We start from the raw sequence: 16,853 nt of genomic DNA on the forward strand, positions 1-16,853 counted from the left end.
GCCTCTGGCTTTTTTCCTGACTGACTCATACTGAGCTACAGTAGTGTCTTAGAGTCAGACACATCTAATCCCTGACTAAAGTGGAGCAAGCCCTCATGGGGCTCTGCACAGCCAGCTGTGGAGGAAGTGAGGGCACCTGCATAAGATCTTCTGTCAGCTCTGGTAGAGTTTTGAGTTTGGTCTCTACTACCATTACCGTTGCCCAGGTCCTTCCACTAGGAAACCCTCTCCAGGGGCCATTTCGCTACACTGGGTGGGAGGAGGGTGATGAGGTTCTGGATGAAAGCCAAAGTGGGAGGAATGGAAGGGAAAGTTTGATGAAGGGGAGACATTAGAAGAATACATGGGCCTTGGTGATGGATTGCCTGTGAAGAAACAGTAAAGGGGAAATATTTTTCTCGGTGCTAATAGAAGTTTCCAGCTTCCCACTGAATGTGACACCTCTGTACGGTTGTTTTGGCCTAGACTGTTCATAAATTTCTTTTTCTTCCCAGAGATCCTGTCCCCCAACCTGATTAGTCCTAATGTTTTCCACTGTTGACACAGATGAAGAGAGTTGAATTGGCCCATTCTCTTTACCTCCATCTGTCTTGTTTATTTTAAATTCCCCATTTTAACAGCTTTATCAAAGTGTAACTTATATACTATAAAATTCACCTGCTGTAAATGTACAATGCAATGGTTTTTAGTAAATTCAAAAAAGTTGTGAAAACATTACCACAATCCAGTTTTAGCACAGATACATCATCCCAATAAGACCCTTCATACACATTTGCAGTGAGCAAACTTTCCCCCTCCTCCATTAATGGTACTCAGTAATCCTTTGGTTCCTATCTAGAGTCACACAATTCTAGATATTGCACTTAAAACAGAATCATAAAAGTAACTGGTTTCTCTTCTTTGCATAACATTTTCAAGGGTCATTCACGTGGCAGCATGTAATCAGTTTGTCCTTTCTGTGGCTAAACAGAATTCAATTGCATGGATATGTAAATTCTTCCCACTAAAGCAGTTTGAGATTTATATCTGGAGTCTTCTACCAGAACTATGAAGGCTCAAGTAAGATAAGTAGGCAGTGGCTTGGTTGCATGGGTGGGTTGGAAGTGAAAGGGAAGCTGAGGACTTTAATTCTCAGGCTTCATATTGAATTTCTCTCTGAGGGGTTAGGAAGGAAGTGAATATTTTACTGATAACAAAACCTTCATGCAAAAGTAAAATTCCCCAGCAGGTAATGTAGACTCCTTGAGAGGCTCGTCCAACATTGGTGTCTGAGCCCAGGTCCACCTACAAATGCCCCACCAGCAGATGGTTCAGTTTTCTATGGATAAGATAATGGCTACTTGGACTAACTCACACAGACCTCAGGTTCCAGAATGGCAGTCCTGAGCCTTCTAAGACTACTTAAAGTGCTAAGTGGTGACATTATTTAGTCATAATGTATTGACTGCAGTGCCAGCCTCACTAATAGGTATCCATGCCCCCATCCCGTCAGTACTGCAAGACTTCATGGAGTACTCTTGAAAATGCCTCCACTTTTCTGGCTGCTGGTTTTCTAGGCATCCTTTCATCTTGCTGTGGTTCTTGAGGTATGCCTGGGACATCAATGTTTATTGTCAGCAAATTTCAAATGTGTAAAAAACTGCAAAAGATGTGGATGTTGTAGGTGCAAGGTGAGTCACATAGAATGATATGTGTAGGGCTTCAAGGCTTATGATTTTATGTCTCCCTTCCCTCAATCTTCCAGATGTCTCTGAGAAAGGACATGAAGTAAGAACAATGGGAAGTTCTCTCAGTGCTCAGCTAAGAGAACATATTTCCTGGAGAAGCTATTTTTTTTATAGAAGGCTTTGGCTCAGGGATAGGGGTATGCAGGGACCACTCCTGGCTTTACTCTTGGTGTCCAACTTCCTAGTTGTGTGTGTTTCCCCCTAAGAAATTATTTTGCCTTGACAAACAGCCCAGTTCAAGGATCACAGCAACTGTGCCAACACAGCTGGGAGCCATTAGGGGCCCAGCATCTCCCCTCCCTCTCAAGCCACCCAACTATGTGAATATGTGAGCTGTGACCTCTCCCCAGCTCCATTCCTTACCACTCTAGCAGAGCTCAGGCTGAAATGTCCCATCTGTACTCTATATCTCTCCTCTTTATTGCAGAAAAATTTCTCCAGCCTTACTTCCTACTCCCAACAGGAAGACACCCTGTTGTCCAAAACTAGGGAAAAAGTCAGTAAAAAGCCATTTCATTATTTTCAAATGTGTCACCAAAAAGTCCATTTGGCTGTTTGATTTGCAGTGATTTATTACCTTTTACCCTTTCTTCCTTCTTAGCTTCTTTCTAGTTTCTGACTTCCTTAAAGAGGTGGAGGATATGGCATAATAAAGATTTTCTCCCATGTTTCACATCATGTTACTGATACACATAAGAGATTTGTTCACATTTAGTGGATTAAATTGAGGAGTTTAAAGCCCATTGGTGATATTTAGCCTGGAACGAAAAGCTAAGATATAATTTAAGCAAATCTTCCAGAACAATAAAGAGCTTTTAGGTAAGTGTTAAGCAAAGAGGCATGAAATACTGGGATGGATGATTGATACATGTTGTTGCAACTTTGTCCCTAAAGAGCTGCACAACATTAACTTTTTTGTGGTGGCCATTGATTAACCTGAAGGCAAATGGATCGGCCAGCTGAGGTCTTGAGTTTTCTTCTTGAATTATATGTGCTTTCGAAGAAGCTAAAACTTGAATCTTAGGTCTCCTACTAACTAGCTGCATGCCCAGGTTGGGGGCAAGTTGCTGCCTTTCTCTGAGACTATTTTCTCCTTTGTAAAATAAGCAAGTTGAATAAATAGTCCCTAAAATTTCTTCCAGCTTTGACAATCTATGGCCTGTTAATTTATCATGTTTTAAAACCTGTTGTTAAATGGCAATCCATCATGTATGAACAGTGGTGAAGTAAAACTGGGACATTTGNCTTTTTATGCTATCAATTCTTTTAGTAATTCCTACAGATACACACACACACACACACACACACACACACACACACTCACAATGACCACACTCAGCTTAGATCTATAGGCGAATAATTACCCAGTTCCTCAATTTGAGTTCTGTTTACATGTATTTATTCATTTCTGTGACCTTTTAGGTCTTGAATAAAGTTTGCATGCCAAAAGTGTTGGCTGAGCCTGGATCCTTGTTGTGAAATGAAAGCCTTATGGAAATCTAAAACACTGTAATGTAACCCCAACCACTAATAACTTTACATAAAAACAGCAAATAATTTGCCTCAATAATCTAAAAGGATACTTTTCCTTATGTCAGTGTTCACTTTATTGTTTTCCATGCTAGGCAACAATTCTATGCATCATACCCAAGAAATCATTGGATAACCTGATGTCTTACTCCAAATAAAATGGTAACACCTGACCCACAAAGAAAACTGTGTTCAGTTTCATCTTAGAAAGGGCAAAGAAACAATAGAAAAGAAAGAATATTAGGGCCTAATTCACCCAACACACCTGCTTTAAAAAAACAGGCAACCCCCAACCCATAAAACTATTAAGAAAGAAGTCTTCTCTTAAGACAAAAATGTAATGATGAGAGACTATGTGTGCATCTAAAAAAAAAAAAAAAGACCAGGAAATCCCAAACTGAAAACCCACCTAACCCTCTCCTTTTGGCAGTAAGATGCCCAATTAATCTTCAGTCTGGATTTGTCCCTGCCTAGAATGCTTATTCCTTTCCAGAGTTATTTTGGCTTTTAAAGAATATATGGAATGTTTCATTCTGTAGACCAGACCCTTCATCAAGGAGAATTATGTCCATTTAAAAAAGAGGTTTGAGAACCAGAAAAATATAGCTGTCTCTATTTAATAAATTTTAAAAGGATGTATGTCTAGATTTTCTTTCCATTTGAGACTGGGATTTATTTCTGCTGGTTAAGCAGAATGTCAAGGTACTGGCCAACAGCATCCTCCACAAAGCTTTCTCCAGCTATTCAAGACTTCATTGGTATTTCCTGCCTTTGAACTCTGCAAGTGCTGATTCTCTGAGTCACACATTCATATCTTCAATTATATGATGTTATGTATATGGCTATGCCTTTGTCTATGCTGGTTTCTCTACCCATTATGCCTCCATACCTCTCCCTTGTTCAATTACCTAATACTAGTCATCCTCAAGGTTTCATCTCAAGTGTTACCACCGCTATTCAATCTATTCTGTTTACCACCAGGGAAACATTGGGGATCTTTTCTTTAGACACTGATTATACTTTGAAAATAACTCTGATGTGCCCTCAGACGTTGTGTTGTAATTGTATTATTTGGGTTTCATTTTCCCACTCATACTGAGAATGGCACAGCTGTTGACATGTTGGGGAAAGAGATACACATACACCCCAAACAAGTATCTCCCCCACTCTGTCTAGCTTCCCTCAGAACATCTTCTGTGGAAAAAGAGTGTCTGATGGAGTGTTCCTGTGAGTTACCCACCTGCTATTAGTGCTGCTGCCATCTATATTCATCCAAACATGTGAAAAAATATAGTTGCCATGGAGACTGCTGTCGTCTTTGCTTTATATTGGGAGAGGGATTTCTGTGTAAGGTCTCGTAACCCATTTTCCCAGAGTGGGATAACATGTGCTTCAGGAAATCTCATCCTGACAAATAGGAGCAGAATGCAATGTGCTTATTTCTAGTTTCCCTCATTACTATAGTGAAAACTCTTAGAAACCTTAATGCTAGCTCTGAGAGCCCCCACCAGCACATCTCAACCTGTTTCCTTGTATCCTCTCCTCTCTCCTGTTTTTTCCCCCTACATAACCCCTTTCCTGCGGCTAGATGATCTACTGCTTTGTATTTTTTTTTTTATAAATAGTTTATTGTCTACTGCTTTGTATTTTTCCTCACAACCCCTTGTCCCATGTCGACCTTCCCTTTAGACCCTTTATGGAAGCCCTAGTCACAATCTTTAACTCCGCCTCTCCTGTAAAGTCTGCCCTGCCTATCTCAGCTCACATTGACCCTTGGGAAACTCTTAACACATTCTTAGAACCAATTATTGTATCCACAGGACATCTGTGATGACCCTCGTCTGATTGTGGGCAACATCAGCAACCACCAGCTAATCCAAGGGAGACTGGGGCACAAGCCAATGGTCTCTGCGTTTTCCTGTTTGGCTGTTCAGGAGTCTCACTGGACAAAGGTATGCCCCCTGTGAGACTTCATTCAGTTTCCACCTTCTTGTCATCTTTAGTAATTTTGGGAAACATCAGGTCATAAGTTTTTTAGATTGTTCAATTCCTGAGGTCAAAGATATTAACTATGTAACTTCCCTCAATTTATTATGAGAGCTTTACAAATACAGAAAATTGAAAGATTTTTACAGTGACTGCCTGTATACTGACCTAGATTCTTACCATTAAAATTTTGCTTTATTAACATTGTCACGCAAGAGTTGATCTTTTATCACTTGCAGTACTTTGACTTAGTACCTCTTCACACTTGTATTCTCTGCACCAAATGGAGTTATAGAGCACCAACAGGAGCCAGGAGATCACAGATATGGGTAACAGAAAAGACAAGAAAGATGGAAATAGTTCTTTGAAATGGTTGTAATAAATTATTGAGTCCAAAAATTCCTTTGGCATTTAGGTAGAGTTGAAGGCAGTGAAGTATTGACTTCATTTTTCTTCAGAAAAAAAAATTTAGAAGAGTAATGTGTATTTGCACATAAAAAGGAAAATTTCCTAAACAATTTTATTTTAGGTGTGAATAAAATCTGTATTCTATAAAATCTACATGAAATCTCTAGGATGGACCTTTAAACGCTGGGACCTTGTATTTTCATTGATTTTGTCTTTTAGGTAGTTAACCATGCAACTGTGAATATGTTTGTGCAAACAGTTTCTCATGATCAAGTTTGAGATTATCTATGGGAAATAATTTAACCCCTACCTGGCTTCCCCCAGTTACCCTGTGTGCATTGAGACATGAATCAAAATTGAACTAAGGAAGCAAAAACTGTGGGAAAAAATGCTCACCCTAGGACCTCCCAACCTAGACCCAAACCCAATGTATTTGATGTGTTTCCTGTTGCCATATAGATTTGTCAAAAGTCAATGGCAATCTCAATTATTGGATATCGTGTGGTGAATAAGAGTTGTATGAATGTTTTTATATTTCCAGACAATTCCCAACCATAAGGAACAGGAATGGGACCCTCGAAAACTAGATAAATATGCTGGAATATTTCGCTTCCGTTTCTGGCATTTTGGAGAATGGACTGAAGTGGTGATTGATGACTTGCTGCCCACCATCAATGGAGATCTGGTTTTCTCCTTCTCTATCTCCATGAATGAGTTTTGGAATGCTCTACTGGAAAAGGCTTATGCAAAGTAAGGAAAGGGTTGACTAGTTAGTGGTCAGGGTACACAAGGAAAGGAAAACCACATTTGTCCTTGAGAACTCATCTTCTCTCAGCCCAGCCTCTGAGTTTAAATTAGGTAGGACATCAGTCAGATCCAAGGCATTGCTTTGGGCATGGGACTGGCTCTCAGAAATCCTGGGTGGTAGAGAAATTAGCTGTTCTGGTTTCCATTAAAAAACCTCCCTGTTCCTAGGTGCTCCTTCCCGCTGCTAATCTTCAGATCACATGACATTATGGCTTCAACTTCTCTCCTTCTCTAATATTTACCTGGAGAAAGAAGTTTCTTCATGGACTGTCCGTATTCAACCTAACCTAAGCCTAGAAATCTCTGACTATAATCTCAAAATACCTCTCATTTTCACACCTAGAGAAAAGCCAGTTAGTAAAGGCTGGCTGCGCAGAGACTGTTCTAATTCTTGGCAACAAGATGCCCTTGACGTGGAAGAGTAATTTTACAAAGATGACCTTGCATATTTGCCCCCAGGTTGCTTGGTTGTTATGAAGCCCTCGATGGTCTGACCACCACTGATATCATTGTGGACTTTACTGGCACATTGGCTGAAACTGTTGACATGCAGAAGGGAAGATACACTGAGCTTGTTGAGGAGAAGTATAAGCTGTTTGGGGAACTGTACAAAACATTTACCAAAGGAGGACTGATCTGTTGCTCCATTGAGGTTTGTTGTTACCCCAAAACAACCATTCTTTGCTCACTACAAAACTGAGTAGGGAACAGCACCCTTACCCCAGAGACTCAGGAAAAGACATTGTGGAACTCAGAAAATTAACAGTACACATTGAATCCTGGCCGTAGAGCTTTAACTTTTTATCCTTTTGCACCAACCATCCCACTGGGGACCAGTGCAGCTTCTGAGCTGGTGTAAATAGCCTCTGCTAAATTTTTCCTTCTGCCTGCATGTGAGGTTATAGCTGTTTGCTCATGGAATGAACCAGCCCCACCAAAATTTAAAACTGTTCATATCAATGTACTACTGTGGGTAGTTTCAATCTGAATTGTTTAAATGAGTTGTTATATTAAATTCTATATTTCCTTTCTTTCACTTGCTTTGTGCCAAGTCAAGTTATCTGGATAAAATTTCTATCCACATAGGGAGAACTAGCTTTAATCATACTGGGGTAAACCAATCAAGAAAGAAGAGGAGCCAGGCCTTGGGTCTTCCAATTCTTATGGCCTTATGTATCTTTCTTTGCTCTCAGTCTCCCAATCAGGAGGAACAAGAAGTTGAAACTGACTGGGGACTACTGAAGGGCCATACCTACACCATGACTGATATTCGCAAGATCCGTCTTGGGGAGAGACTGGTGGAAGTCTTCAGTACTGAGAAACTGTATATGGTTCGCCTGAGGAACCCCTTGGGACGACAGGAATGGAGTGGCCCCTGGAGTGAAATGTGAGTACCATTTCACTTGGACTGCCATATCTCCAAAGCCCTATAGTTCATTCTCCCAACCCATCCCTCCATACTGCTAGTGTGCTGTCAATGCTTAGTGACATTTGTGGGGTCTGTGACCCATCCAGAGGTGAAATAAAGCAGGTCCAATCCTCATGCATTCTGGTCCTTTGGCATCCTGCTTACTGCAGGAAGTCAATGGCAAAAATAATGGCTTATCCCTTTGCTCATTTGCCTTTAGCTCTGAAGAGTGGCAGCAGCTGACCATGGCAGATCGCAAGAACCTGGGGCTTATTATGTCTGATGATGGAGAGTTTTGGTGAGGAGGGGTTTTCTGTGCTAAGGGAATTGGGGTTTCTACATGGAAATACAGGGGAGGTATTAAGTACCATCTTTATTTCTTTCCTGCCCCTCCTTTCATTCAGGATGAGCTTGGAGGACTTCTGCCGCAACTTTCATGAACTGAATGTCTGCCGCAATGTGAACAATCCTATTTTTGGCCGCAAGGAGCTGGAATCGGTGGTGGGATGTTGGACTGTAGATGATGATCCCCTGATGAACCGGTCAGGAGGCTGCTATAACAATCGTGATACCTTCCTGCAGAATCCCCAGGTGTGAATCCATTTTTATTCTTTGCCTCCAACTTATCAAGGCAATAGGAACTCAGGTCTCACCTTGGAGTATGTCTTTGACAGTAATTCTTCAATTTGCAGCTATTGTGTAATATCCCTCAACCAAGATGCCTAGTGATTGGTTCAGATATCCCTCAACCAAGATGCCTAGTGATTGGTTCAGATGCTGCAGAGACATATGTTGGCAACAATATTAAATCTGAGCAGTCTTTTCTGGCTGCCTCTTTCCTGGCCATATTGCTTAGTATGGATTTTTGTGATTGTCCCTCATTGGACAGAAATGATCTGCTCCCAGATGCCCATTCTCAATTCTTTTTCATTTATTGTGCAACTGTTCTCTTGGGGGCATATTTACTCTATGTGTCTTTTTCATGCAGTGATTCTTCTGAATGCCATCATTATACTTCCCTTTTCTCAGCTAGAACCAGGTCATTTTGCCCAGGATTTGAATCACTACCCTGTCAGTGAGCCCATCCCATCAATCTTCTGTTACCATGCTCTTCCAAATGAAACATTAGGGGTCAAACACAGGCACACCCCAAAGCAAAAAATCCTAACATCCAAAGCCTGAATCTATAATAATCTTGATGGTTTTACCCCCAAATGTGCTGATGAGGTAACCCACAGGAGACAAGAATTCTGACTGTATTGCCACTTTACATGGGTTTGTATTTCTTTCCATGGGCCTACTCGGCCAGGTATTTTGAAGAACACTAAGACTAATAGGCTAATTTACTTAACTCATACATTTTTCCCATTCCTTCCATCTTAATTTTCCTTAAAGAAAGAAAGCTCCCATTACCCCCACCTTATCTGCATGAACAACCCTGGAAATGTTTCAAATATTGGGCACATATACCAAGCTGGAGAAATGGGCTTTCGGCGTCATGCTTAAATGTCTGCACAGGATTAATCTTTAGGGTTTTCATGAGCCTATGGTTCTGAATTTAATTTCTGTTTCTTGTGAAAGAGAGGGAGCAAAAATATCAGACAAGGAGATAGACAAAAAGAAAGACTGAGGCAGAAACAGAATGAACATTCAATTGAAATGCCTTTTAGTTTTACTTCCCAATGGCACCATAAGTCTCTCAGATGAGGTTTAAAAGTCTCTAGCACAGGCCTGCAGCTTCCCTGAAGAGGTGGTTGCAAACATCAACTCTCCAAAGAAGTGGACCCAGGCCCTTCACAAGCCACACATCTGGGCTAGCTATAGGAGGCTAGCTGAAGGGAGTGGCTATAGTATCAGGTTAAGTCAAACAAAAGTGCTTTTTGCCTTTATGGGTTCTGGAATTTTTCTGTGTGCTTTTTTTTTAAAAACACGAGGCAATTAAAAAAAACCCTAAGATCTTATCAAGAACTAATCAAAACAAAGCATACCCTTTTTGGCATCAAAGACGTAGGCATGAATTGAGACGTTGTCTCTCAATCCATAATGAATTCCATAGGGAGGACCAAGTATATGATCTACTTAGCACGTCTATGAATTATCCAAGGCCTTATTGTCTGGCCAGTGGCAAAGTCCAGAAAATAATGCAAGTCTTGGCTACTCAGCGTAGAGTTTTCTGCCCTGAAATCTGAGCTGGCTTATTGAAATGAAAGTGCTAACTAAGCTGCTTGGTGGCCTCTTTCCCTTAGTACATCTTCACTGTGCCTGAGGATGGGCACAAGGTCATTATGTCACTGCAGCAGAAGGACCTGCGTACTTACCGCCGCATGGGAAGACCTGACAATTACATCATTGGCTTTGAGCTCTTCAAGGTAAGAATGGGCATTAGGAACAGAGAGAATAATGGCAAACAGAGTCAAAATTAGGATGGGCTGTGGTTAGGGGAATCAAGGTAGGTCCAAGGATAAAGAAAGCAGAGGACCTAGGATCTCCGAACATAAACACCATGATCTGAGCAGAATGGAACATTTCATCCTGTTTCGTTTCCAGGTGGAGATGAACCGCAAATTCCGCCTTCACCATCTCTACATCCAGGAGCGTGCCGGAACTTCCACCTATATCGACACTCGCACTGTGTTTCTGAGCAAGTACCTGAAGAAAGGCAACTATGTGCTTGTCCCAACCATGTTCCAGCATGGCCGCACCAGCGAGTTTCTCTTGAGAATCTTCTCTGAAGTGCCAGTTCAGCTCAGGTTCAGCTTCCTTGGCCAGCCCTGCAAACTCCTCTATTTTCTGCTTTGCCTCCAATCCTAACCCCGTTGACCCTGCTCCTCCTGTACAGACATGCAAAAGGACAACTTGTTCGTGTCAGACTTCACTGAAATGATGGTGGTAGAAATATTTCTCAAAATGCTTATTTTCATAACCATGAATAATTCCCCAGTAGAGGTCTGAGCTTCAGAGGTCTGAGCTGCCATTTAAGGAGAACAGGCCTATAGCCTAAGCTTTTCCACTTATATCTTATCTTCCATTCTCTGGCTGACTCTATTTTCTCTTAAACAGCTGGCACTCCTCACTGCTCCTCTGTTGTGTTCTGAGTGCTGGGTCACCAAAGCTACCTTTTCATCCCAGCCCTGTCTACTCTGATCTTTATCTGCTGGTCCTTAAAGCCAGGGAAAAGCAAAACAGACTCATAAAATATAAGCCATGTCTGAGGAGGAATGAGCTAGGTCACTCAGCATTTCATGCCTTTCAGCAACAATGTCTGCTTTGGCCTCATCAGAGGTCATTCATCATCAGTGGTGTGTCTTCATTTTGATGTTCCAGGGAACTGACTCTGGACATGCCCAAGATGTCCTGCTGGAACTTGGCTCGTGGCTACCCGAAGGTGGTTACCCAGATCACTGTTCACAGTGCTGAGGGCCTGGAGAAGAAGTATGCCAATGAAAGTAAGAACTGCAGAGGTGTCTGGGAAAGCAAACTTCATTTTCATTTATTGCATGTATGGCTAGAAAAGATGGTCACAAATGATTCTCTCCAGTGGTATTTTTAGTCAAGAGAAGTCTGGATGACTGTCAACCTTGACGGAGAGAGGGATGGAAACTTCTTTGGGCAAGGTCTACACAGTGTTCATTTTCTTTTTTTTTTTTTTAATGTTTTATTTATTTCTAGAGGAGAGAGAGAGAGACAGCGTGAGCAGGGGAGGGTCAGAGAGAGAGGGAGTCACAGACTGAAACAGGCTCCAGGCTCTGAGCTGGCAGTCAGCACAGAGCCCGACGCGGGGCTCGAACCCATGAACCGCGAGATCATGACCTAAGCGAAAGTTGGTTGCTTAACCGACTAAGCCACCCAGGCACCCCAACAGTGTTCATTTTCATAAAGTATGGAAAAAAAAAAAGGGAATCAGGAACAGAAATTCTAGGTCATTCTGATACCCAGATGCTATGCTAAAAGTCCTAGTGACATAGTTTCTTGACTACCTAAAGAACTTTAATGACTCTGTTAAAAAGCAACTGCCACTTTGTTCCAGCTGTAAATCCATATTTGATCATCAAGTGTGGAAAGGAGGAAGTCCGTTCTCCTGTCCAAAAGAATACTGTTCATGCCATTTTTGACACCCAGGCCATTTTCTACAGAAGGACCACTGACATTCCTATTATAGTGCAGGTAAGAATATGAACAGGGACCCCACCACCACCCAGGATGGCTCACATTCCATACCAGATTCTAGATTATCCCCAGTGCCTCAACTATCTAGAATACAGAGCAAAGGTTATCCTGGTCTTTGACTGTTTGTTTTTACTCAAGGACACCTCCCACCAAGTACAGACACTGACTTCCTTATTAATTTCCATTGTAAATATTCTTTCCTTTCTTCATTTCATTGTGGGCAGAAGTCCACATGCTCACAGGTACACATGTTGAAGGCACTATCAAATCCCACGAGAACCATATGCCAGTTCAGATGACCCTTATCCTGATCAGGGATAGGTCAGGATGGACCATTATAGTTTGGCTGTTTTTCTGACTTGATGCTTCTGCCCATCTGTCTTTACATAGCCATCTCATAGCTTGAGGCAGATCTTCAGCTCTGCTGGCTGGCTTTTCATCTCTACTCTGTGAGGTATCTTCCCGTCAGCCAGAGACATATCAGAAGATAGTCTCTTGGTTTTAAAACAGACCTTTCCAAGTTCAGCTCTGGGTTCTAGGTGCCACTGGGCAAAGTCCAGTCTCACAAAAGGTGGTTCATATTCACTCATTTATCTTGTCTCTCCAGGTGTGGAACAGCCGAAAATTCTGTGATCAGTTCCTGGGGCAGGTTACTCTAGATGCTGACCCCAGTGACTGCCGTGATCTGAAGTCTCTGTACCTGCGTAAGAAAGGTGGTCCAACTGCCAAAGTCAAGCAGGGCCACATCAGCTTCAAGGTTATTTCCAGCGATGATCTCACTGAGCTCTAAATCTTCAGCTCTAGAGAATCCTGACAGAGCTTTCCATCCTTTTATTTTCTGTCAGATGCCAGGTCTTACCTAATTCATAATCTTTTGAAAGAAAGAAACTCACAGTAACTAACTTTTCCTTTCTTCTGATAAGTTCCCCATACCTCCCGATCCAAGTAGCATCAGTAGCTACATAACCTATATACCTCCAGCAGCTGGACAGGGGGAGGTGACAGTTCTATGTGGAGATCATACAGATGTTTTCCAACAAAAGATCTCTGGGGCTTCCGGGGGTGAGATTCAAGCAGGACAACAATAGCCTGGATACCCTACAAATGTCTTTGCTGCTTTCAGGTGCCCAGTGTATCTTCCCTGTAGGGCGTGTTAAGGAAGGAAGAGGGGTGATCAAGGCCAAGCCGGTCTAGCCTGACATCCGAGCTCCTGACTGAACACTACAGACTTCCCAGCAGCATTCTACCCAGCGGCCAGAGCCTGCTTTTAAGTCCCCAGCCCTTATCACCACCAGCACCATCGCCACCTCCATCACCACCTCCGGAAAGTGTAGTCCTGCCTTAATCCGAGTCACCCCCCACAGTAGGTTTTACCTTCATGTTGAGGAAGCTTCCTAGGTGCTTAATGACGAGCTGGAATTCAGTGAGGCCTAGATAGCAGGAAGGGCCTGAGCTCCAGCTCGATGGAAGCCAGCTGTGTGCCACAAGAGGGAAAAGTGGAAGAAGCTGCAGTGGGAGACAAAGCCTCGGTCCCCCACCCATCCACACACACCTACACTCACACACGCGCACGTGGGCGCGCACGAACTACCGTTCAGGCAGTCAGTGGGCAAAAGGGAGGACAAATCAGTACCACACATCCCTGAAAGGATGCGAAAATCCACCTAGGCACAGTACAGCCAGTTTGGGGCCCCTGACTGCAATGTGAAATCTCCTGCTGCTGCTAGGTTTACAAACAAGCCTGTTGTCCTGTGCCTCCTAATATCATTGGTAATGAAGACCCCATCTGGGGGCTTGAGATTCTGGGTCCTATCCCAGACCCCTCAGGCTTTTCTTTCAGTTGGGAAGCTTCACTCCCTGGGGGCATTTGTTTGCCCTCTTGTTTTTCAGTATTTCTACAGAATTTTCTTTAGAGTCAGTCATTCTGAAATGTTCTTCCCTCCTTCAACATTCTACCCCTCCTTCAAGGTCCAGCATAAATGCCACCTCCTCCATGAAGCCTTCCCTAACTCCTCCCAACTCCCACCTCAGACAGTATTTCAATGCTTCTGCAATGATGAAGAAAAAACATAGTTGTAGTACTTAGTCTAGTCCAGCACGCATTCATTTAAAAATATATTTTGTAGGGTTGTTTTTAGCTCACTCATTTCTTACCATGTTTTTCAGTCTGTGTAACTTCTGCAGTGCCTTCACCACACTGCTTTACATAATCCAAACCACAATAAAGTTCACATTCAATAAAATGACCAGTCTTGGCTTGATTTGATGGAACAGGAAAGATGGCAAGAGTGACCATCTGTTGAGACTCCTTTTGGAGCTGCTAGAATTGGGAGTGGAGATAGGGGAGTTTGGGCCTGTTGACTTTAGGTACCCATCTGATGGATGCAGAGGACTTGGCTGCATTCTGATGGTGCAGTCCTTTATCCAGGTGGGGGATGGGGAGGTTGGAAGAAGAGAATGGAGAGGGGCCCTCTTCTATTCCACATTTAGGAAAATTTGAGTGGTATTTGGGATTACATGATTTTGAAACCCCTATAGGATTGACCCCAAGGCCAAAGCTACAGTGCCCATATCTTTCAAAAGCAGACCTTCCAACAGGAGAAAATAGCAACTCCTTCCTCCCAGCATGTCCTTTAGAACCAAATAGATGTGAAGACTTAACTCGCTTCCACACTCAATATCTCATTTGTCCATCTTGGAAGGCAGGTGTATAGGGAAGCTCCTCTCCTTTTTTCTTTTTTTTTTTTTAAAATTTTTAAATGTTTTATTTATTTCTGAGAGAGAGCAAGCATGAGCATGGGAGGGTCAGAGAGAGGGAGACACAGAATCCGAAACAGGCTCCAGGCTCTGAGCTGGCTGTCAGCAACAGAGCCCGATGTGGGGCTTGAACCCACGAACTGTGAGAACATGACCTGAGCCGAAGTCGAACGCTTAACCGACTGAGCCGCCCAGGCGCCCCGACCTCTCCTTTTTTCTTGATCCCTGACTCTTGACAGGCAAGGATACTTAGGCAGAGGAGGGGTCTGAAAGCTCAGCAGAATAGTCCTTAACCCATCCCTATAGCACTACCCCAGAACACACTAGAGATTAACTTTTAGATACAGGTATTTAGATGTGGTAGAGCTTTTTCAGAAATGCACTGTACTGTACAAGTAATGTAATAGTTCTCTATGGTCAACAGATGGCACTATGATATTACAATTAAGCTCAAAGAAGCTATTACAATTAAGCTCAAAGAAGCTATTACATTTTTTTTTTTCAGGATGAGAATTTCCCCGCCAAATAAAAAGGTAGAAAAGAAAAGGAACCAACACTTTTTGATTGTTTACTATGTGCCAGGTTCCATGACCAATGCTTTGTATTCTTCACATCTCATTTTAATGCCCGTAATAACCATACTGAAGTGCTGTCATTATTCCTGTTTTTTTCAAAAATCAGGAATGGAGGCCACTGAGAGGTTTACTGCCTTACTCAAGGTGGTTCAGTCAGCAATCATATCATGATTCGTAGTCAGACAATCACATCTATTGCCTCCTAGACCTCAACCCTTTCTGGGAAAATATACTGTCCCACAGAAAGTGGAAATATCTTCCCTACACTTATAATACCAGCGATATATCCACAATACTGTATCAATAACTGTCCAGCTAGAATACAAAATGTTTCTCTCATGGAATCTTTACCTCTCTCACTGTTGTGTGCACATATATACTTACGTATGCACACATATAATTGTCAGCAGACTTGGTTTTTCCAAAAGGAATCCAATGCACTGATACACACCAATATATATTGGATAACAACACAAGTGCATCTCAAAATAATTATGCTGCATCAAAGAAGACAGAAAAAGAAGATGCAACTTGCCTTATTCCATTCATATAAAATCTTGAAAACGTTTAAGGGGCACCTGCATGGCTCAGTTGGTTAAGCATCTGACTCTTCATTTTGGCTCAGGTTATGATCCTAGGGTCATGGGATTGAGCCCTGTATTGGGCTCTGTGCTGAGTGTGGAACCTGCTTGGGATTCTCTCTCTCTCCCTCTCTCTCTCTGCCCCTCCCCCTACCTCAAGAAAAATAAACATATCCATTTTGAGCCTAACTGTCCATCAACGGACGAATGGATCAAGAAGATGTGGTTTATCTATACCATGGAATACTACATGGCAATGAGAAAGAATGAAATCTGGCCATGTGTAGCAACATGGATGGACCTTGAGGGTGTTATGCTGAGCGAAATAAGTCAGGCAGAGAAGGACAAATATCATATGTTTGCACGTATAGGAGGATTAGGAGGAACTTAATGGAGGACTGTGGGGGAGAAGAAAGGGAAAAATAGTGGGGGAGAGGGAGGGAGACAAACCATAGAGACTCTTGAATGCTGGGAACAAACTGAGGGCTGATGGGGTGGGGGGAGGGGAAGGGGGTTGATGGGCATGGAGGAGGGCACTTGTGGAGGTGAGCACTGGGTGTTATATGGAAACCAACTTGACAATAAACTATTTGTAAGACACAAAAAAAGACAAATAAACATAATTTTTTAAATGTTTATTTATTTTTGAGAGAGAGAGGGAGAGAGAGAGAGCGCGCGCGCGAGCACACAGGAGCAGGGGAAGGACAGAGAGGGAGTCACAGAATTCGAAGCAGGCTCCAGGCTCTGAGCTGTCAGCACAGAGTCTGATGCAGGGCTCAAACTCACAAACCGTGAGATCATGACCTGAGCTGAAGTTGGATGGTTAACTGACTGAGCCACCCAGGTGCCCCAAGAAAAAGAAACATTTTTTTTTTTAATCTTGAAAATGCAAACTGCTCTCTAGTAA

The 16,853-nt window shown here is 42.6% G+C and overlaps 1 protein-coding gene across 1 annotated transcript in view; it reads left to right on the forward strand.

The window, feature by feature from the left end:
• CAPN6 (calpain 6) overlaps nt 1–14,276 on the forward strand; it is a 25,258-nt gene extending 10,982 nt beyond the window's left edge. Inside the window, exons 3-13 of the mRNA XM_077776453.1 lie at nt 5,078–5,209; nt 6,193–6,401; nt 6,918–7,110; nt 7,652–7,845; nt 8,087–8,164; nt 8,271–8,457; nt 10,113–10,235; nt 10,414–10,616; nt 11,191–11,312; nt 11,894–12,030; nt 12,641–14,276. Of these exons, the coding sequence (XP_077632579.1) occupies nt 5,078–5,209; nt 6,193–6,401; nt 6,918–7,110; nt 7,652–7,845; nt 8,087–8,164; nt 8,271–8,457; nt 10,113–10,235; nt 10,414–10,616; nt 11,191–11,312; nt 11,894–12,030; nt 12,641–12,823 (1,761 nt within the window). The 3' untranslated portion in view covers nt 12,824–14,276. The remainder of the gene's footprint in view (nt 1–5,077; nt 5,210–6,192; nt 6,402–6,917; nt 7,111–7,651; nt 7,846–8,086; nt 8,165–8,270; nt 8,458–10,112; nt 10,236–10,413; nt 10,617–11,190; nt 11,313–11,893; nt 12,031–12,640) is intronic.
• The last annotated feature ends 2,577 nt before the right edge of the window (nt 14,277–16,853 follow it).

Source organism: Crocuta crocuta, unplaced genomic scaffold (assembly GCF_008692635.1).
Source record: "Crocuta crocuta isolate KB4526 unplaced genomic scaffold, BGI_CrCroc_1.0 scaffold238, whole genome shotgun sequence".
NCBI classification, from domain to species: domain Eukaryota; kingdom Metazoa; phylum Chordata; class Mammalia; order Carnivora; family Hyaenidae; genus Crocuta; species Crocuta crocuta.